This window comes from Xenopus laevis, chromosome 4L (assembly GCF_017654675.1).
Source record: "Xenopus laevis strain J_2021 chromosome 4L, Xenopus_laevis_v10.1, whole genome shotgun sequence".
NCBI classification, from domain to species: domain Eukaryota; kingdom Metazoa; phylum Chordata; class Amphibia; order Anura; family Pipidae; genus Xenopus; species Xenopus laevis.
In genome coordinates this window covers 53,756,486-53,779,537 of record NC_054377.1, presented here as the reverse complement: position 1 = coordinate 53,779,537, position 23,052 = coordinate 53,756,486, and the positions used below count along the sequence as shown (strand labels likewise).

Here is a 23,052-nt window from a genome sequence, read left to right as displayed (position 1 = left end):
CTATTCATAGCCGCAACAGATTCGCCTTTATCTGAATTCCTAAAAATAATTGATCACATTTGAATTTACGTAACGTTCAAGCTTCTGCACCAGATACATCTTTTTATATATATCTTGCATTTAAGAAAGGAAACACTGTGTGCGGACAAACTCCGATGGACATTCTCAGGCAGTAAGGTTGACTAGGGGCTATTATTCTGTGACATTGTTGGAATAAATGTAATTCTATTTGTACACCATGCCCTGATAATCAGTGTATTTAACAGACTACTGATTTGAGAGGTGGCCAGACAGTAATAAGGAATTGCTTTCATAGTGAGAGAGAGAGGGAGGAGGGAGGGAGGTCAGTTGCAGAAGAGTTCATGGCTGATGTTACATAAAGTCATTACTAAACATTTTCCAATTTTAGACATGATGCCTATAAGGAAGATTAGGAGCATGAGGTCTGTATTGTACATCATTTTCCAAAGGAATTTTTTTTTTAAGTGTAGCCTTCTTATGCTACTGCAAGAGATCTAGCACACATATTCTTGTGTGTGGTACTACAGGAGTCCTGTGCCTCCGCTATATGGAGAGCAGGTATACTATAAAATGGCGTGCCTCCACCCAAGGTCAGGACAGACTGGGCTGTAATACCCCTCCCTGGGAACTTCTTTGATCCACAATCACACACAGGAATAACGTTGAAAGGTTTATTTGTAGAGCATTGTAACTTCAAATGACATGCAGAATATGGATCTCTTTACAGTCTCTCTTTGATGGTGCTGTCTGTAGCCACACAAATGATCTGTAAGTGCTTCCCACTAATAATCATCCTGTCCAGTGTATACTCACAACTATCAGGATGAGTGTTCACAGCGCCCAGAGGTATTGCCTGCCTTTGGTGCACAATCCCCATGGAAGGTAAATCTCACAGGGGTTCCATGCTCTAAGGATCTCTCTAACCCTGAGCCTGGCCACTTAATCCCTAACCTGGCGGCCTTGTCAATGCAGGGTACTAACCCTCCTCATCTCTGGAGAGACTCTGGCTGCTCTGATCTTGTCTTTCACTCCTAGAGTGACTATAACAAAACTGCCCTTGCACTTACTTCACCTTTTCTGGAACCTTCCTTTGTTCCAGGGCCTACGGAGCACCACAGCACTTTTTCCAGCAAGTGTGCAGCTCAAAAGAGACTGAGCCCATGGGATCTTCCCCTTTTATAAAAAAGAACAATGACATCTACTGGCCAGTCACTGAACAGCCATCATAATACTTAATAAGAACTGAGGAAGGAATCTAGCTGACTAAGTTATACCCTGGGGGTCAAAGGACCCAAAGGATGGCAAAACCATTACCCTCCTACATTAGCAATAAAAAATTCTTCCGTTTTCTTTCAGTCAAAGGGAACCTCCCTCACTCAAGTAAAAAAAAAAATCAGAAAACGTGTTCCTCAAACCCTGTAATTGGGGGTGGTGAGGGTGTCCGCATATGGTTGAAGCAATCTTAGTTTCATCAGCTTATGTTAGCTGTTATACTGCTGTTGCTATGCGCAAAGAAATCTTACAATAATTCCATGAACACGTTTATTCTTGACCTCTCTCGCATACCATTAATCATCTCAGCAGGAACCATTTTTAAACAGGAAATACTTGGCACGTAAATGGTACAGATCCAGCAGGGTTCTTAGATTTGTTATGCTCAGTTTGGTCCAAGCCAGCAGGTGGGGGTAGCAGAGAGCATTGTCCATCAATGCTCAGCAGGTAAAAATCAAACACCTCCTACATACTCACAGTCTGCACCCTTTAGAGTCTCCCTCCAATCAGCACCTGTGACTCATCTGTTGACTGTGTTTGTGTGTTTAAACCTAGGACAGTGTGAAGGTTATCATTTTAAAGATGATATAGACAAAATAGTTATGTAGAGTACCTAGATTTCTAGATATATGCCATAAATCTTACATAACAGCTTTTCATTTGTGGAACTACCTAAAATCCCCAACTGCCATCTTTCTGGCAGCACTATAATTGTTATTCTAGTTATGTCTTACAAACATCTGTTGGTCTGTATTAATAGCAGCATTAAGCACATAAATATACCAAATCTCTTGAATTAAATGAAGAAGGCTCTCTCTGTAGTAGTCTACAGTTGTAACCATTCTATTCCCCCTATTAGAGGGCAGGATTCAGCATGTGAACAGCTCTGATAGGCAAAAGGCATTTCAATGTTTTGATGTCTTGTGTGAGTTCTACCCATAGATTTTATGATGGAGCAAAAGCCTGTAAAACTGTTAGCTAAAGGGGAAGCCTTGTATGATTGTGATATAGATAGATAGATAGATAGATAGATAGATAGATAGATAGATAGATAGATAGATAGATAGATAGATAGATAGACATATAGATAAATAGAGGGACAGATAGATGATAGCTAGAGGGATATAAAGATACCGGTATACTGTAGATAGATAGATAGATAGATAGATAGATAGATAGATAGATAGATAGATATGGGTAAAAATGTGACACAATAGTTAAATAGTAGATAATAGCTTAAAAATGTCATAGTATTATTTCTGGGTAAAGGCATGCTTTTCGCTCACAACTTGGAGTGCTTGCAATTCAACTTGCCCAGAGAAAATTTAAAGAGAAAATTCAATATATTAATGAAGATGTGCATGTTAGCTTTACATTTTTTTTAATATCTATCATGGAGAGACTCGTACAGTTTAAACACATACATTAATTATATATCACCCTTGCTAAAATGGGCAGGTTGGAAACAGATCGTTTCATAGTTAATTTGGGTTAAAAAGACATCAAAAAGCTCATCAAGTTCAATCCCTCCAAATGAACCCCAATGCATATATATATATATATATATATATATATATATATATATATATATATATATATATATACACTCATCTCACAAACCGCACTCCAAGGACTTGTCAGGTGCAAAAATCAAATGCCTTTATTTCAACGTTTCGGCTCTCACACGCAAGCCGTCCTCAGGAAAGTGAAAAACTCTACAACAGTGGAACAGTTTTTAAAGGTGAAGGAATGGCGCCAAATATCTGCAGATGACGCCATCATTAGTGGGTGTATTCAATGTGTAACTTGAGTTCATAATTGTAATAAAATATCAAGTCCGTGACTGCAATAATACAATAGGTGCATCAGTGACTGAGTGATGTTAATCCGTGCCACACTAGCTACATTTCAAAATAAAAAACATTTTTTGTTTGTGTGTCCAATGGCTCCCTGCGATTGTATACAAACTTAATACCCTAGCCCCCAAAGGCTTAAATGAGACTTTACCCATGTCACCTTTCTATTAGAAAGTTTTCTTTGTATTTTTTCCCCTGCACAAAGTAGGAATATTGACTTTGACTATGGAATCACTGGATTACACTGGATAACAGTGGGACAAAACAGACTATCGCAGGGAGCCATTGGACACACAAACAAAAAATGTTTTTTATTTTGAAATGTAGCTAGTGTGTGATAAGGCAAATTGCAACATTGTAGCCAGGTCCAGATGATAGTCTGTTCATAGAATGAATGACACAATAATGTCACTATGTAACATTTCATGAATGATAAGTGTTCTGATCTTGGATTTTATGTTTTCAGGATATGAGTATACCCCAGGGAGAAAGGTGAGAGGCCGAGAAGGAAAAAGTGTCCCCTGTCGATTAAACATACCAGTGCGCTGGCTGACCTATGAAGGTATGCGAATGGAGGTAGGTACCAAACGAGAACCAATAAGCTCAGGGGATACTCCAGCAGACCATAATTGACATTACCAGGACCCAACTTGGCGAGATATGCACTGTATTCCCAACGACAGAAGGGGTGTCACAGACCATATAGTCAGTATACACCCTGATGCCGGGAAAAGAGTGAAGTGGCAATTTGAGGCTGAGAGAGGGTCACACTCGGGGTAAGAAGCGCATCAGCGCTTGCAAGCAGTGAGCGGAGTAAACGGTTTCCCCGCAGTTGAAAGCGTTAGTGCTCGCCATGGCAACGTAGGCGGGGCTAAAGCCAGACGCTGCGGGTGAGCGATGAGCTGGTGTCTCTGGGAACCGGAAAGCGATTAAACAAATAGGTGAAACAGCAACTTACACTGGTATGATCTGCCTACATTGGGACCACAAGGGAGAGATCGGCTCATACCTTAGATCGCCTGGGGGTAAGTGTTTTTAATTTTTCCCTGATGTGAGTCGGGGGATGCAGCCTGATCGAGTGACGGCTGTTTTTTAAACTCACGCTGGGGGAGTATTGGCACGGATTAACATCACTCAGTCACTGATGCACCTATTGTATTATTGCAGTCACGGACTTGATATTTTATTACAATTATGAACTCAAGTTACACATTGAATACACCCACTAATGATGGCGTCATCTGCAGATATTTGGCGCCATTCCTTCACCTTTAAAAACTGTTCCGCTGTTGTAGAGTTTTTCACTTTCCTGAGGACGGCTCACGTGTGAGAGCCGAATCGTTGAAATAAAGGCAATTGATTTTTGCACCTGTGCGGTTTGTGAGATGAGAATATAGTGATAATTTTACCAGCACCCAGGCGGATGTTTTTTGGTAGAGACTAGGATTGTTCTATATATATATATATATATATATATATATATATATATATATATATATATATATATATATATATATATATATATATACACCAATACCTATACTAAATTAACTGTAGATCTGAAAACTGATGTTTGTTTTTAATGGTGAATCCCAGCACTTCATTGTAAGGCCCATGTGAAGAGGGGGTTAATTATGTTTGTAATTTCATAAACATTAGCAGTGTAGTCTCTGAAATGATTATGTAATAATACATTTTAAAGTACTTTTAAAGTAATATTAAATAAATATATATATGTGTGTGTGTGTGTGACTATATTCTAGGTGACACAGTTGTGGCCATTTTTTGTATTCTCAAAGTGGCCACAGGCCAAATGCAGATTCTGCCTGACTTGTCCATCTACATGACATCCATCTAGATTAAATCAGTACTGACACCGAAAATCAAGTTTCTAAATAATGCAGTGTTGTCATCTTCAGGACCAGTATTTCCAGGGGATGGAATAATTTTTCAAGTACTTTATTTTCTGTGCTACAACAGCTCAAATATACAGGGTTAAAAATATGCAGGGTTACATTTAGATCAGGTTGCTGAGCACTCACATAGGGAATAATAAGCATAAACCCGACTTTTGGTGCTGCTTAGGTAGTTCTATATTTTCAGGCAGCCGTAATAGTGATGAGTAGGTCAAGTATTTTTCAACCTGACCCTAAACCCCTACCTCCCAACATGCACCCAAAACCACTAAAATTCCTGAAAGTGAAATTTTTACTAATGACCCACAGCCGGTCTGACTTTTACATCACCAAAGGGGGAGGGGGGGGGGAGAGATTTTGATGTTTGACTGGCCCAACCACCATCAGACTGCAAACATTCATGAATATGTACCTGGGCATATATGTATATTTATTAAGACTTACATGACATTTTATACCTTCTAGTACCTTTCCATCCTCATTGCACTACATTCTTCTTTAAAGATGCATTGATTTATTTAGGAATATGTGTGTATTTTGGTTATTATAAAATAATGAAATAAAATGCATGTTTGTACATATATATATAATGGCCACTCTAGATATAGGGGAGAAGTGATGGTAATTGGTGCAGTCTATTTGAATAAAGAGGGGAAAATTCCAGAAGCTGACTGTTGAATATAAGAGCTGGGGCAGTCATAGCACACAGTATTTAAAAGGAGGCGTTGTGAAAGGACACAAGTTGTGACCAGGCCCAGATTTACATAGTGGGCACCCCTAGGCCCGATGCCGTTTATCACCCCCATCCCCTCCCCTTTATTCGAACAAATTTTCATAAATGGGACCGAAGCAATGGGGATTGGTACACAGGAAATTTTAAAAACGATTGTATCTCCTGCGCATCCTGTGGGTGTGGTTGTGCAGCATGCAGCCCCGTAAAATCTGCTGCCCTAGGCCCGGGCCTTGGTGGCCTTTCCACAAATCCAGGCCTGGTTGTGACTTGAGATGACAAAAGAAGCTGGGAGAAAGTAGGAGAGAAAGGAGGAAGTAGTTTATATCTGGAGGGGGTGATTTGTTTGTGGATAGAATCCACATTTTGAAGCAAATGTAAAAAGCATTGTGATTCAGTTAATGAGGGATGTGGAAGGGTTTCAAATATGGAAAGCATTGACTAGATTTATTATTGTTTATAAGTGTGCCATAGTGTTCTTGGCCTTAAAGAGAGCAGACTTGAGACATGACAGCCAGGTGTGGATTAATGTAAAGTCTCACCTAGACTATAGCCTAGGGACCCAGTGTGATCAGGGGCCCATCTATCTTATTTTTTAATTGTTATTTCTGTTCTTTCCTTTTGATAAATGAATGGAGGAGCACACATTCAGACCCAGCAGTAGGCTAGATGGGGGTCCTGTTTAGATGTAGCCTAGGGGCCCCACATGTCATTTAGCCAACACTGATTACAGCAAAATATTTAGCATATGCGAAGATATCTTCTGTATATAACTTGTATGAGCAAGAAACTTGTTTATTTAGCCAGGGGTGGCATTTTGACTGCAAGCATGCTATACTTTTAAGGGTACATGGTAGTCACTTACAGTTATTGGCATTTTATCAGGATCAGAGGCATATCTAATGGAAAAGAGACTGGTCTTGAAATAATCAGCAACAAGTAACAGGTCAATATTGCAGTCAGCCCTAATCAAAACAATAGAAAATGTTTAGGGAGGAGAGCACAAAAATGTAATAAGATGATAATCTAATCATAATACAAGCATGAAGACTATGAAAACAAATTCTAGTGAAGACTAAGGTGCATACTTATCACAGAGTGAACCTAGAGCTTGACACAGTCTGTCAGAGTAAAACTAAGCTCAATTTGCTTCTATATGTTCCCCTATATTCCCCAAAGTGATGATCCTTATGAGCTGATGTGTCTGCCCACTGCTGGAGTTCAAAGGAGAAAACGAGAAGTAAAAGAGGGGGTTATCAGTGTGGCATTTGAAATTGCTTTGCATGATTGCAGGGTTGCCAGTACAAAGGAGGAAAAGAAGTCAGGTTTCAAAGCCACACATTCAGAGAGAGAGCAAGAGAGAGGATGATATATTGAAACTGCAAAAAGTAGAATTCCAACTACTCCCACCGTGGTCCGTGTTTTAGGGCTATTCCACACGGGGAGATAGCCACGCGTTTGCGGTCGCGGCGACAAAGCGCCGCGCCAGTCGCCGCGACCGGCGCAGGCGACAGTTTTGTATGGGCGCCTATGTAAAAACGCCTGTGCTAACCACACGAGGCGATGCGCTTTTCAACAGTCGCCTGAAAATGCCTCGCCAGGCTTAGGGGGAGTGAAAAAAGAGAGACCCACCCCCCCATGATGGAGTGCAGGCTTAATGGCAACATCATTCTGGGATGGCCAATTTTCTGTTAGTACAAAGAGATTGCAAGCAAAACAGACACAGAGTATTGTAGATTTGTTAAAGAGTGAATGTTGAGAAGGACACTAAGGGGCATATTTATTATGTTGTGTAAAACGCTGTGTAAAAGGCTGTGTAGGGTGTGTTTTGTTTTATGCCATATGAACATCAGATTTGCCGCCGTTATTTTACATCGATTCTGGTGGAAGTCACAAACGTGTAAAAACATTACACCGTTATTTATACCATTTTTTTCACTGCGGAGCCTGATGGTATGTGGTGTATTATCTTGCTGTTTTAAACACCACATGATTAATATGCCCCCTAAATAAAGAAGATAAGAAGAGTGATGAGTGGGCATCACAGTAATCTTAAAAGGATAAGGAGCACAAGAGTATGAACACTGGGAAAGAATAACAAGGGCAAAAGCAGATGGATATAATGTGAGCCAATAAATGGGGCGTTCCAATATTATCTTGTCAAGAAAAATCCTATTTTGTAAGCACTATACCATATTGGGGCACATGAGACATAGGATCGGGAGACACATTGACCAATTCTATGCTCCTTGGTGTTTTTTATTGACAAAATGCTATTCATTTCCCTCTGCCTACTCCTCTGCTGGGAGAAATATATTTTTTATTATAGGTGCCCTAAAATCATAAGCAAAATACCACCATGTACATTGACACACAGCAAATATAAAAAAAGAGAATGCAGCAAAATAAAAATCTGAAAGAATTAAAAGAGAATGCCCTGCAGCCTTTTTTGAACCAGTGTCATGCCGTTTGTCACACCTTGTTGCCATTGGTATGAGGATTCAGGGTGCAGCCTTAATCCTTTAAGTCCTTTGGTTTCACATCCTAATATTTATGTACCTGCCAGCCTCTCTTCCACGTAGAGAAACAAAGCTCTACGTTTTCATTTCACATTTAAAATGGAGAAGACACAAAAAAAGCACGAACCCAGCTTCTATTAAAAAATAAAATGAAATACAATGATTGTTCTGTGGCATTTAATATAATGCCAACCTTGCCCTTTGGCATCAATGTCTTATGTAAAGCTCTGGGTGTGCTATTTATAAACCACGTCTACCAGAGTTATGGCAAAATTTACAACAAATTATTGTCCTGTAACATACCAGCACAATATTAGTAAACTTGGGTAGAAATCAGTGTAGTTTTAAAATAGAAGAGTCAAACAATAGAGTCAAAAAATACAAATCTTAAAAAAACATACAAATCTTACACTATTTGCTAAGTATGCCAGTTGTGCCACTTTGTTTTTGAATACAATTTGTTTTACACTGTAATGGGCTGTGCTAAACGCAACATAGAAAAATGTATTTTTCGGCATAATATAAAATGTGGAAACTCTTGATAGTGGTTTCAGACTTTTGTAGCTCAAGCCTCTTCTGCCCGGGCCCCCCCTACAAGGCTGCAGTAATTTTTTGTCATATATATCAGCCATTCAGTCATAGGGGCAGATTTACTAAATTGTCTAATAAATGCTAATTCACTAAAATGCGAACTTGCGTCCTGGGTGCCAAATGCTTTTTCAGTGCAAGCATTTCATAGCAGAGATTTCATGGCCCTCAAATGTCTGGGGAAAAATGTTAAACCCAAAAAAGTTTAAGTTAGGACTTTTGCAGGCAATCCCGCTTAAAAAAAGGAAATGTTTTTTCAACTTTAATGCATTTTCGGCACACAGGATATGATGTAAATTACATAAGATTGAGGAAGATCTAGCTTCATTTTAGCAGTTTGCCTGGTCTGAGGTGGTTAAGTCAACTCTGGTAAAAGAGGTAACATTCAGTAAAATCCGCACTTTAGTGAATTTGCGGAGCAACGACCATTCACCTGAGCGAATAGTCACCAGCGATATAGTGCGAACGCTAGCGACGGTCTCTTTCGCTAGTGAATTGTCATCTGCACATATTAGTGAATTGGCGATGTCCCTGTGGATGTGATTTCTGGCGAAAAGCGTTAGCCACTTCACCCTTTAGTAAATCTGCTCCATAGTTCCACGAATATCTAGGACAACAAACAAGTGTTTATCCCCAAACCCCACACTAATAAAAATGAGGCTTCCAGGTGTATCCAAGAGTGAAAATAGACTCTCCCAATTGTCCCCCAGCACAAGTTATGGGCCCCACTAAGGGGAGTTTTTTAAAAAAAATATTAATAAATCAGCTTCATAAGTGCAAGACCCAAAGTATGTGTTTTATGAGAAGACGGAGTAAAGTGGCATAATTACACACAGTACCTAGAGCTGCAATGCCATAAGCATATCAAGTAGGGTTTTATTAATTGATTCCATGAATCAATACATATCTATTTTGGTGTATTTACTTGTATTTATTGAATTATTCTGACATTTGAAGGGAGCGGCATCTTGTTTTTCTTTTTTTCTTTTTACTAAAGGGTGGAGGGTGCACATTGCATCCTTTCTGATGTTTTATAACATTTTGCAGCCTCTGGCTGCCCCAGTCATGTGTGTCTATCCTGTTTTCTAGGAGGGGCTGAGGAGATGCCTTTAAGGACTATGTTAAGAAAAGATGCATTCTTTGTTTAGTCCCCGGCAGAACCATCACAGTGCATCAAGATGAAATGAGCAGATACAGACTGGAATGACAGAGCGGACAGAGGCAGCAAGGCGAAGGGGTTTTCACTTAACCTTAAAGTACCACTCAGCATCCTACTCATACGCTTCTTCAGTATTCCGAACTGATTGTGCAGCCAGGGACTTATATTTAGAGATAAAGAAGTGACACGCAGTATACTGGTATGTCCAAATCATCCTTGGAAACTGCCCCAATCACCAGCAGTTACTCAGGGGACAGAACTTTAAAAACTTTTTCCAACCTGGAGAACATAGTCGCTGGAAGGAAATTTAAAAGAACTATAGCCACAATACAACATCACATTTGAGATCCCTGTTCTCCTTGATTGCAAATGTGTGAACGTCTAGGGCAGAGGAAGGACAGATGGTGTACGGACTTCAGAGCATACTCACCGCGCTCCAAGCTACAAGGTAACAAATAAAAATAAAATCAGCAGTAAATAAAAAAGACCAGCCTATCTATTTGCCTATTTCCTTTATTTTACATCTTTTTTATACTCCTGATAGATCTATTTTGCTTTGCACTTTTTTTTAAATGTGTGCCGAGAATGTAAGAATTACTGTATTTGCACTGCAAGTAAGAGCGTGATTGAGGAAGGGTAGCCTGTTATGTACCTAATTGTCCCAATTTGCTCAAACCACATGTTGTTATGAAATCCTGAGTATCCAATTAGTATTATTAAAGAGTTCTGACAAACAGGCAGGAGGGTGCGGTGATCTCTTTCTACAAGGAAGGGGATCACTGTGGGGAATAGGACATGATAGCTATTTCATTAAATAACTAAAATTAGATAGATATGGAGGAGCTGCAACATCTCCTCTATAACAGAGAGTTTCTTTGGATTCTGTAGCATTCAGTGAAAACAACTGTTACCCCCTGTCTCGTAAACTATAGAAGGAAGATTCGAGAACCCACTTAAGAATTTAAGAATATTGACTGCAAGTGTAGGCAGCTACTTGTCATTAGGTGTTACTTGGTATCTCCCACGAGACATTTGTTTCCATGCAAAGCCTGTGGAAAAACTAGTAAATGAAGGACAGTAGCAGTTTGTTTTTGAAGACTAATGCTTCAAAATACAAATAGACATGTTTTGGGAAGACAGATGACAGTTCTACAAGGGGGTTACTGGGGAAAAGGCTGCTGTGACTAATCTCCTTGTGAGATATACATGAGAAAAGGAAATCGAGAGTTCGATAAAGATCAAGGTAAAGCAGATATGATGTAAAACAACCAATTTTTGTGGGCGGAAGCTTCAAATTTTAGTGTGGGAATAACCATATCCTCATTAACCTTTTCAATAATTGAGAAAGCGCACAGACGCATAGCTTTGTTATATGTGTCCCCTTATATCAGCAACATAGAATATTTACACCTACCCGTGCCCAGATAAATGCTGGGCTGAAGGCTTGCAAACAGACGCATTATATGACAAATCTACACTTGCCAGTCTGACTGATGACCCCAGTCAGCATTAGTCATTTGGCCTATTAAGCCATCCATCTGTCTAGCTGAGTGGTACAATATCCCAGGTGTTGGTTTAAATGTAGCCAGTGTAAGAAAACACTCTATACATTTACGTTAGGGGGCCCATTCACTAAGTTCGAGTGAAGGAATAGAGGAAAAATAGTTCGAATTTCGAATGGTTTTTTGGTTACTTCGACCATCGAATTGGCTACTTCGACCTTTGACTACGACCTTCGACTTCGAATCGAACGATTCGAAATTAAAAATCGTTCGACTATTCGACTATTCGACTATTCGATAGTCGAAGTACTGTCTCTTTAAAAATTTCTTCGACCCCCTAGTTCGCCACCTAAAACCTACCGAGGCCAATGTAAGCCTATGGGGAAGGTCCCCATAGGCTTGCTAACAATTTTATGATCGAAGGATAATCCTTCGATCGATGGATTAAAATCCTTCGAATCGTTCGATCGAACGAATTGCGCATAATCATTCACAGTCGAATATCGAGGGTTAATTAACCCTCGATATTCGACCCTTGATACATCTGCCCCTAGGTGTCAGGATTCAGACCTATCCCCACAATTTTGCAGAATGCAGATTCAGCTGAATCTTTAGTGTTCAAACCAAAGTATTTAACCATGTGACTTTAAATTACATAGGGGGTTATTTATTAATGATTGAGTTGTGTTTCCCACAAAAAATCGAATTTTTGAGTTTATTTTTTTTGTTAAAAAATCTGATTTTCAGGTTAAAAAAAAATTTAATTTTTCTTTTTCGGGATTTATTACACCCCAACCCGGAAAATCCAAAAATACATCATCTATACACCATGTAGAAGTCAATGGCCCTTGAACCATTTGAAAATGTTAATAGCCTTCATGATGTTCAAGTTTTTTTGCCCGAAAACTCGAACAATTACAACAATTCCAGTTTTTTTCACCAAAAACTCAATTAATAACCCCCTAAATGTTATACAATGTTTTTCAGTTGATATCGGTTTTGGAGATCCTTTTTCTAGATTTGAATATGCAAATTAGGGTTCCGAATTTTTTGGAGGAGGAGTGGGAATTGTATTCGACTAAATCAGAAAGTTATTCATTTAGCGCACCCCTAATTTATGATATATGTGCAATACTTTTCAGTCATAACACAAGTGTAGAGACTGACCAATATTATAACATACAATAACACACTTCAATATGACCCTAACTACAAACATGAATCACGCAGGACACATAGGAGCTCATTTACTAACCTAGCTCCATTAGTCTAGTGCAACTATAAATATAACAGGAAATGTCTGGTTGCACATTCCAAAATGTCCAAAGGCCGGTATAAAGGCAAACATCTGATGCGGCCGACATTCTGAACTCAGTTGCGCCCATGTGACACACAGCCACACAACAACATATAGCCCCAGGTTTGCTAAAACACACACATTGAAATGCTATATACCCACACTTTTGAACTGATACAATTTTACTCTTTGAGAAATACATTTGTAGAAATCTGATAAATAATGATGAGAAATACATATAAATAGATATCGATGTGTAAAAAAATGTATGTCAAGTTTTATGGAAAAGGGATATTTGAATTGTTTTCTAAATCTATCACACTGCCTGAAAAAATTCCTAATGGTGTCTGTCACTGTTAAGAAAGACCAGGTAATAAAATGGACATATAGACATTTAGATACAGTGTATATCAGACAAGCACAGAGGAAGATGTTCTGTCCAGATTGCTAATCCCAAATGAAAATGTGGGCTATCATCTATAAAATAACAGGCAGCTAATATTGGACCTAAATAGACATGGGCTACATTTAGTGCAATCAAGCCTAAATAGATTAGTTAGGAGGACAATGACTCCTCAGCCATCACTTGTTGGCTCAGAAAGGGGCTCAATATCTTCTCGTAAGGAAGAAGTTATTTTTAATAAGACCCCCAATCTAATGACCATTAGGAAGATTACTAGCAGATTAATTTAAGATTCTAAGAATCTAAGAATCTAAGTTTCTTTGGCAAAAGAAAAATGTACAATATAGTTTCCACTTGGCCGTGAAGAAACAGAATTCACCCCTGAAGTCTACTGAGGGTGTATCAGGTGAAATGATATGCAATTTGCATATTTTCAAGGCAGAGTACATAGCTCATTCAGCAAGAGCAGTTACAAGATTTTAGGGAACCTGAAGAACAGCTTATTCCATAACCTGGGTATAAAAGTAATAAACACTTACAGTACAGGTATAGGACCTGTTATCCAGAAAACCTGGGGTTTTCTAGATAAGGGATCTTTCCCTAATTTGGATCTTCATATCTTAAGTCTACTAGAATATCATGTAAACATTAAATAAACCCAATAGGCTGGTGTTGTTTCTAATAAGGATTAATCATATCTTAGTTTGGATCAAGTAAAAGGTACTGCTTTATTATTACAGAGAAAAAAGGAAATCATTTTTAAACATTTGGATAAGATGGAGTCTATGGGAGTTGGGAAATTCTCCCATAAATCAATATAACATTTAAGTAATATTTTCCATGTAACAGAATGCTAACAATTCTATTATAGATGTAGATCATAATGAGCCAACATCACTAAAAGTAGACCTTGCATTAGTAAAGTATGGGCACTCCTGATTTAATGTTTAAATAATTTCTTAGTAGACTTAAGGTATGGAGAGATTATGGAAAGATCCCTTATTCGGAAAACCCCAGATCCAGAGCATTCTGGATAATAGGTCTCATACCTGTATGTGCAGAGATCCATTCCTATTCTCATCACACACATTTAGGGGCACATTTTCTAAAGGTCGAATTTCGAAATGCTAAAATTCCAAATTCGACCATCGAATTGAAAAAATTCGATAGTCAAAGTTTTTTTTTTGTTTGAATTTAGCTATTTTCAATCGAATTAAAATTGTTCGATCGATCGTAGAAATCGGTCGAATCGAACGATTCGAACGATTTTCAAATAAAAAACGTTGTCTTCTAAAAACTTAGCCAAATATTGGCTATAGGTTCCTGGAGGTCCCCATAGGCTAACATAGCAATTCAGTAGGTTTAAGGTGGCGAAGTATCGAAGTCGTAGTTTTTTAAAGAGACAGTACTTCGATTTTCGAATGGTCGAATATTCAAAGTTTTTTTCAATTCAAATCTAATTTTGGCCTATTCGATGGTCGAAGTACCCAAAAATGACTTCGAAATTCGAAGTTTTTGAATTCGAAAATTCACTTCGAATTCACTTTGACCCTTAGTAAATGTGCCCCTTAATGTTACAAATGATATATGCACTTTATCAGGGTAGTGGTTGAACATCAAACAGCCATGAAACACCACATCAAATAATATTTCATGTGCAAATTGGCAATGTATATTTAAACAAGTCATGCCTATTTGGCTGATAATTCATTGATTTTAAAGCTATCTCGCTTATGCGGTTTCTGTGAAATTTAAAGGGATACTGTCATGGGAAAAAAATTTTTTTTCAAAATGAATCAGTTAATAGTGCTGCTCCAGCAGAATTATGCACTGAAATCCATTTCTCAAAAGAGCAAACAGGTTTTTTTATATTCAATTTTGAAATCTGACATGGGGCTAGATATATTGTCAATTTCCCAGCTGCCCCAAGTCATGTGACTTGTGCTCTGATAAACTTCAATCACTCTTTACTGCTGTACTGCAAGTTGGAGTGATATCACCCCCTCCCCCCCCAGCAGCCTAACAACAGAATAATGGGAAGGTAACCAGGTAGCAGCACCCTAACACAAGATAACAGCTGCCTGGTAGATCTAAGAACAACACTCAAAAGTAAAAACCCATGTCCCACTGAGACACATTCAGTTATATTGAGATGGAAAAACAGCAGCCTGCCAGAAAGCATTTGTTTCCTAGTGCAGGCACAAGTCACATGACCAGGGGCAGCTGGGAAATTGACAAAATGTCTAGCCCCATGTCAGATTTCAAAATTGAATATAAAAAAATCTGTTTGCTCTTTTGAGAAATGGATTTCAGTGCAGAATTCTGCTGGAGCAGCACTATTAACTGGTTCATTTTGAAAAAAACATTTTTTCCCATGACAGTATACCTTTAACGTGTTATCGCTCTCCCATGAAAAAAAAGTGCCTACAATTCAGGAAAATAATTGAATAATAACATGAAATTTTATTATAAAAAAAATAGCTGAAAATACACAGAATGTGCAAAATGATATTCAGGTGAATTTTCCTACCAGTAGTAATAGTAGCTGATATAGAAAAAACTGCAGAGATCTCCATAGAACTCAAGCACACACAAAAAGATAAAAAGGGATAGAATCCTTTGTGAAACCAATTGTACTACATATAAGCTACATATTACGGCAAGTTTGTCAGATCCCTGGAACTCATTATGTGAAGAGAGTCCTGCTCTGATCTAATGTGATGTCCATGGGGCAGAATTTCATTCTACTAGTTGTAACAAGTGACCAATAGGTGTGGGAGCAAACTGGTAACTTATATTTAGTTGTACAGGTATGGGATCTGTTATCCGGAAACCTGTTATCCAGAAAGCTCTGGCGTAAGGAAAGGATGTCTCCCATAAACTCCATTTTATCCAAATAATCTAAATTTTGAATAATGATTTCCTTTTTCTCTGTAATAATACAATATCCCAACTAAGATATAATTAATCCTTACTGGAAGCAAAACCAGCCAATTGGGTTTATTTAGGGGATATTTATTAAAGATGTAATTTTTTATTCTTTTTTTTAAACTTGAATTTTTCGAGATTTATTATACCCAGAAGCTGGAAATAACTTGAATCCAAAAATACTCTAAAACCTATTGAGGTCATGTAGAAGTCAATGGCAGAGGTCCCTTGAACCATTTGAAGATATTTGTAGCCTTCATGATGTTCAGGGGGGTTGGTGGGTTTCGCTCGAAAACTCGAACTTTTATTCGAGTTTTTCACCCCGAATTCACTGATTCGTTTTTTTCCCATTCGAGTTTTATCATAAATCAGAAAACATTGGAGTTGTGAGTTTATTTAAGGTATAAAAAAAATCACAATCCTTACAATCTCGACCACTGATAAATAACCCCTTAAAGGCATACTGTCATGGGAAAAAATTTTTTTTAAAATTCTGCACTGAAATCCATTTCTCAAAAGAGCAAACAGATTTTTTTTATATTCAATTTTAAAATCTGACATGGGGCTAGACATTTTGTCAATTTCCCATTGCCCCCAGCCATGTGACTTGTGCCTGCACTTTAGGAGAGAAATGCTTTATGGCAGGCTGTTGTTTTTCCTTCTCAATGTAACTGAATGTGTCTCAGTGGGACATGGGTTTTTACTATTGAGGGTTGTTCTTAGATCTACCAGGCAGCTGTTATCTTGTGTTAGGAAGCTGCTATCTGGTTACCTTCCCATTGTTCTTTTGTTTGGCTGCTGAGGGGGAAAGGGAGGGGGTGATATCACACTTACTTGCAGTACAGCAGTAAAGAGTGATTGAAGTTTATCAGAGCACAAGTCACATGACCAGGGGCAGCTGGGAAATTGACAATATGTCTAGCCCCATGTCAGATTTTAAAATTGAATATAAAAAAATCTGTTTGCTCTTTTGAGAAATGGATTTCAGTGCAGAATTCTGCTGGAGCAGCACTATTAACTGATTTATTTTGAAAACATTTTTTTTTTCCCATGACAGTATCCCTTTAATATTTAAATGAAAAAACCCGGTGGGCCCCTGCTGGGACAGACCCCCTCTATCAATAGTTTTTCAAAACTGCACCGTTTGCACATACGCGCCTAGCGATGTTTGAGCATGCGCAACGCGCTGCCTGGGCAAGTATGCCGAGCGGCGCCATCGCATCACAGTAGGGGGGCCAGAGGGGGGCCCTGGATAGCAGTCCCGGTGGGCCCCGGGCCCCCCAGTCCGACCCTGCCCGAGCATTCTGGATAACAGGTCCCATACCTGTGTCTGTGCAGTTGTTAGGAGCATGACGATTTGGTGCACTAGTAATTTGTTTTGTCAGTTTCATGTGACTTTCATGCAGTGGATAATATTTGATTCCTTATAAATATATGCATTTGTCAGTGTAACATCAGATCCATTCGGTTGTATGCGTCTGATTTCATGCAGTTTCAAAGAGGTGAAGGAGGAAGCAATTGTTGGAAAGACATTATGGTACACATTAGTATGGTAATGTTTAGATTAAAACCCCATACAAGCTGACAGCATGCATTGGACCTGGACTGCTAAATCTGCTCTATATTAATTTGTGTGTCCTAGAAGTACATTTCAGACCTCTTTATGTGCAGTGTAACCTTTGGCAAGGGACTGCAATGAGATATGAAAAGCCATGGCTCATGCATTTTCTTTTTTTCTAATGATTACAAGGAACAAGCATAGTTCCACATGTTCCCTTGGCACCTAGCCCATGCACCAGACAGGGACTTCTGGACTCCTTCTAGTATTTTCCCTTCTGTCAACGGCTGAAGCAGAAACAGCATTTACAGTTATCATTATAATTAAAGGGGAACTCCATACACACATGAATGATCTTTTTGAAAAGCTAACATAATTTTAGCAACTTTGCAATATACATCAATTAAAAAATATGCAGACTTGTCATGATTCATATACAGTTACAATAAATATTGATAAAACAAGTCAACCTCTTAACATTTTGGGGGCTTAAAAAATAATTTGCTGTGGGACCCATTAATATCTAGTTAGGCCACTGCTTACTATCATATTTCAAGAGCCTCACAGGCTTGAAACATGTTGTGTGGCAATAAACACATAATTTGAGCTTCTGCTAAACTTCAGCCTTTTTCTTGTAAACTTTATTTTTCGGATACATTTTTTGCATCCACGGCGGAAGTGCATACAAGAAAACTGGCAAACGAATATTTCTGCAATTGGTTTGAAGTTTAACAGTCAAACTTTCTTTGATTTTTACTATCATACTATCACATTTAACTATTCCAGTCTCTTATTCAAATCAACAGATGGGTGCTAGGGTAATTTGGACCCTAGCAACCCGATTGTTGGAACTGCAAAATGGAGAGCTGCTGAATAAAAAGCGAAATAACTCAAAAACCACAAATGTTGAAAAATTAAACCCAATTGCAAATTGTCTCAAAATATCACTCTCTACATGATACTAAAGGTTAACACAAAGGTGAACAACCCTTTAAGGGCTCTTCCTGCGTTCAGCCGCAGGGGAGCGCAGGAATAGACGCATTTTTTTCAGTGGGGCTGTACTCATACAGGCGAGTGTAGGCGCCGAACGCAGGTTGAGACGCAACATGCTGCATTTTTCCTGCGCCTACACGCGCCTGTGTGAGTACAGCCCCATTGAAAAAAACCTAATGCATCTATTCCTGCGCTCCCCTGCGGCTGAACGCAGGAAAACGGAACGCAGCTTCAACCCTTCGTCAGTAAGAGCCCTTAAAAAGCAGCAACAACAACATAGAAAAATGCATATTGTTTACATTTCTATTTGTTATAGCAAAAATGTTATTTAATGCAAATGATTCAATTGTCAGATTTGCAGGCAGGTCTGGACTGAGAATTAAAATAGGCCCTGGCATTTCAGGTACAGAGGCCCAAACAGCCCCCACCAGCCCACTAAATACTGACTTTCTATGGGACATTATAGCAGCCCCTCTGGCATTTGCCAGAACCCACAGATTGCCAGTCCGGGCCTGTTTGCAGGCTCCAGATAAACAATTACATGTTACAACACAGTGCATCTCTAACTTGCATAATGCAGGAACACTAGGCTAACTTTGTATTGATAAACTCTTGAAATGGCCAATATTTTAACTTAGGGCTGTTCTGCAGCTACTAAACTGACAATGATAAAAAGCTATTGATTACGTAGCACTTATAGATCCCAATTGCCACTGGCTGTAAATTAAGTTAGAAGTTGATTAGCAGCATTAACATTGAAAATGTAGGCCTCCAACTGATATGGAATATGTTTATTGGAAACTCCTTTGCATGATGTCTGCACTTCCCTCTAAAGCAGGAGAAAAACTACTTTATTTGCCAAATATAAAATTGTACTGTTATTTATTATTTTACTCTTTAAGGAAAAAGTTCTTAACATTTCAAAAACTGGGTTCTGAGTTCTTGCTATGGTTCTTGGTTTCTTAGTTTTGTATTTTTATTTCACAGAGACACAGATCAGCATGCCGACACTGACAATGCTTCATTCAACAGCCAATTCCACCAATGTCACCATCAATGTTGGGACTGAGCTTAAGCCAACCAACACATCCAATATTGCTATGGACATTCCAGAAGAGATCTTTCTGTTCCTGTGTGTGTTCAGCTTGCTCGAGAACATACTTGTGGTCATTGCTATTTTCAAGAACCACAACCTGCACTCTCCCATGTATTATTTCATCTGCTGCCTGGCGGCATCTGACATGCTTGTTAGTTCTAGCAATCTAGGTGAGACCCTCATCATTTTTATGCTTAAGCAAGGGATTATAAAATTTGAGCCACTGCTTGTCAAAAAGATGGATTACATTTTTGACACGATGATCTGCTGCTCTTTAGTAACCTCCATCTCCTTCCTTGGGGCGATTGCAATTGACCATTACATCACCATCTTCTACGCCCTGCGCTATCACAGCATTATGACACTGCGCAGAGTAGTTATTGCAATATCTGTGATCTGGTCGGGCAGTTTAGTTTGTGCTGCCATCTTCATTATCTACCATGAGAGTGGTGCTGTCATCTTATGTCTAATTGTCTTTTTCCTCTTCATGTTGGCCTTGATGGTGGCCTTATATATCCACATGTTTGCTCTGGCACGCTGGCATGCACGTAGCATTTCTGCCCTGCAGAAAGGCAAGAGGAGAAGGATCACCTCACATCAAGCTAGGGCAAACATGAAGGGTGCCATAACACTAACGTGGTTGCTTGGCGTCTTTTTCCTCTGCTGGGGTCCTCTTTTTCTCCACCTCACTTTGTTTGTGTCCTGCCCTAATCATCATATTTGCCACAGCTATTTTTATTATTTCAACATCTACCTCCTTCTTGTCATCTGCAATTCTGTTATTGATCCTTTAATCTATGCCTTCAGGAGTCAGGAGCTAAGGAAGACCCTTAAGGAAATCATTTGGTGCTCTTGGTGACAACCCAGACTGGGGAAGGTGCTGGCAGAGAGCTAAAGGCAGCTGGGGTTTAATGAGAATGTCTAAACACATTTCTTCTCCTCTCCCCATAAATATTTCATTTTATGACACTCTGAGACTTTCCCATACAATGTCTGCTTAATACAACATATCTGAGGAAACATTACGATTAGGCTAAAAAAACCTCCATAATCCTAAATTGATTTCTTCTCTAGAAGGTTTACACATATAGGTAATAGGTCAAACTGTATCTCATCTGATAACAGGAGAACACTTGCAAAACCATCAACACAGTCTGAGCAGCAAGATGTCGTACCGTGTTTCAGGTACAAAATTGTAGGAAAGACTCAAATCTGAGTAGTAAAAGGGACATTAGATTCAATTCATTTCAAACAGGGGCCAGCAAGACATGGTATAGCGATGGATTCTTGCATATGACGGCTTTTATAGTACCTCCTGTAATAATGATGAGCAATGAAGCACTAGAGGCCATTCAGAACTGAAATCACTGGTGTTTGGTCAATCAAAGATGGTGTTTCCCTCTGTTCATGTGATATCACACTTCCTTAAAGCAATAAGTACAGTATTTACAAGAATCTCCATTTTCTGCATTCCACTGAACATGTTGTATAAGTGTTTGGCTATCATGTGCTTTGTTATATAAAGGAATAGCTCTGCAGCACATTACGCAACAAGAAAGAAGTCTTGTCCCCAGGACGCATGGATACGGTAACAGTTACTGTCCTCTAGACATTCTGAGAAGTACATTTTCCAAGAAGTGCATTTTCCTACTTCTCCTAAATGGAAATTACTACTTGTGATATTTCTACTATGATAGAAAAGTATTGTGATACACTCTGGACCTAATTTTGTTGGAGAGCAACAGCCTTGGGTTCCATGTAGCTTGGTGGATAAGTCTTTGCTTTATATGACCACCACACAGAGTATTATCTTTCAGTATAGAAAAAAACACATTGCATTGAACACAGCTTTCACTATTGCCAGGCCCCTTTTGGTTTAATGGCTATTTGCTGGTTTAGCCATCTTCAAAATACCAAAACATATTTAATTTTTCCTAAATCTCTCCCATTTGATTAGGGAATTTTAGTAATCTAAGACTATTTTTTTAAGTCCATTAAAGTCTAAATTATTTTATGTGATACTCTTTTAAAAAAGGTTAATTTTTACCCAGCAGAGAAATCTGTGATTAATATTTTTACAACCACATTAACCCTCATTGTGCCAAGTCCACAATGAAAGGGTTCATGTATAATTACTAATTGGCATCTCATGATGTGAAAGGGCCTGTGAAAGCTAAACATTTGTATTTTTTGTGCACACAAGTGATCAGATTCTATACAGCTAGAACCCTTTATAATAAACACTGGATAACACTGCGTTGTGTGTGTTAAATTAAATGTTCTGAAAATATATAGAAATTTTTGTAGAATAAAGATTTCCAGCAGATGCACTTTGTGAAGGCTGACCCAGAATGTATATATGTATGAAAAGTGTGTGTGTGTTCAACCTTTGTTCTTGATGTGTATGGGTGATGTGAGGTTTGCCCAGTGTGGCATTGAGAGTTTGATTGTGAGAAATTATGAGTTTGATCAAAATTTCTGAAGGCTGCACCGATTACTTACTCTCTGGAAGGGACACATTTATTAATAATTGTGCAGTTGCAGCAAATTTGCTCATAATTAAGATGAATCTACACTGTGGTATATATTTTTAAAGATCCCTCCTTCCCATTTGTTTTTTTTTTTTATACCCACTACTTTATTTGCTTGATTTAACTTTCACATACTCTACCTACCATTTAACTCTCCCATTCATCCCCCTATCATTACCTGCCTATATATGTTGCCTTTTCCTTTCATTGCTTCTTCTTGTCAAGAAAAGACAGGCGGAGGGGGGCGGGGGGCCCGACTGCACGTCCCCCGCCAGGACCCGCCCCCTCTAGTTACGTTACTGGTGGGAGAGACAATTTTTGTATGATAGCTGTCCTTTATAAACAGTTATCTCTTGTGCTTCAAAACTATGTGTACTGTGCCTTGTGCCAGATATGCTAACAAAGGTACAAACCAACGCAAGGATGAAGAGCACTTCACCAGGGGTTACAAGGTGTATGCTGTCCCAAAGGGTACAAAATCGCACTTGTGCTTAATATTAGATTAAGTCTGAGTATTTGGCTCCAGCTATTTGCACAAGTAAAGAAATCCCAGATGTTTGGAGGGAACATCAAGGAGCCACCAGGGTTACTACTGTAGGCATCCAGTCATTGCTGGAGCCAAAAAAATTGCACCATATGTCATGTCAAATGTTGTTACTCACATATGTGGCCCATTAGGAAAG

General features: G+C 38.8%; 1 protein-coding gene across 1 annotated transcript; it reads left to right on the top strand.

Moving 5' to 3' along the window:
• Nucleotides 1–4,002: 4,002 nt before the first annotated feature.
• Nucleotides 4,003–21,861, top strand: LOC121403015 (melanocyte-stimulating hormone receptor-like). Its single transcript, XM_041590172.1, has 3 exons — nt 4,003–4,174; nt 9,992–10,509; nt 19,730–21,861. Exons 2-3 carry the CDS (start codon nt 10,431–10,433, stop codon nt 20,695–20,697), a joined length of 1,047 nt encoding a protein of 348 aa, XP_041446106.1. The 5' UTR covers nt 4,003–4,174; nt 9,992–10,430; the 3' UTR covers nt 20,698–21,861.
• The last annotated feature ends 1,191 nt before the right edge of the window (nt 21,862–23,052 follow it).

Bases quoted from the DNA above. Each gene is read 5' to 3' on its own strand.
- LOC121403015 (XM_041590172.1), top strand. From the start codon at position 10,431: ATGTGTGAACGTCTAGGGCAGAGGAAGGACAGATGGTGTACGGACTTC. The intron at 10,510-19,729 runs GTAACAAATAAA...TTTATTTCACAG, and splicing joins ACCGCGCTCCAAGCTACAAG to AGACACAGATCAGCATGCCG.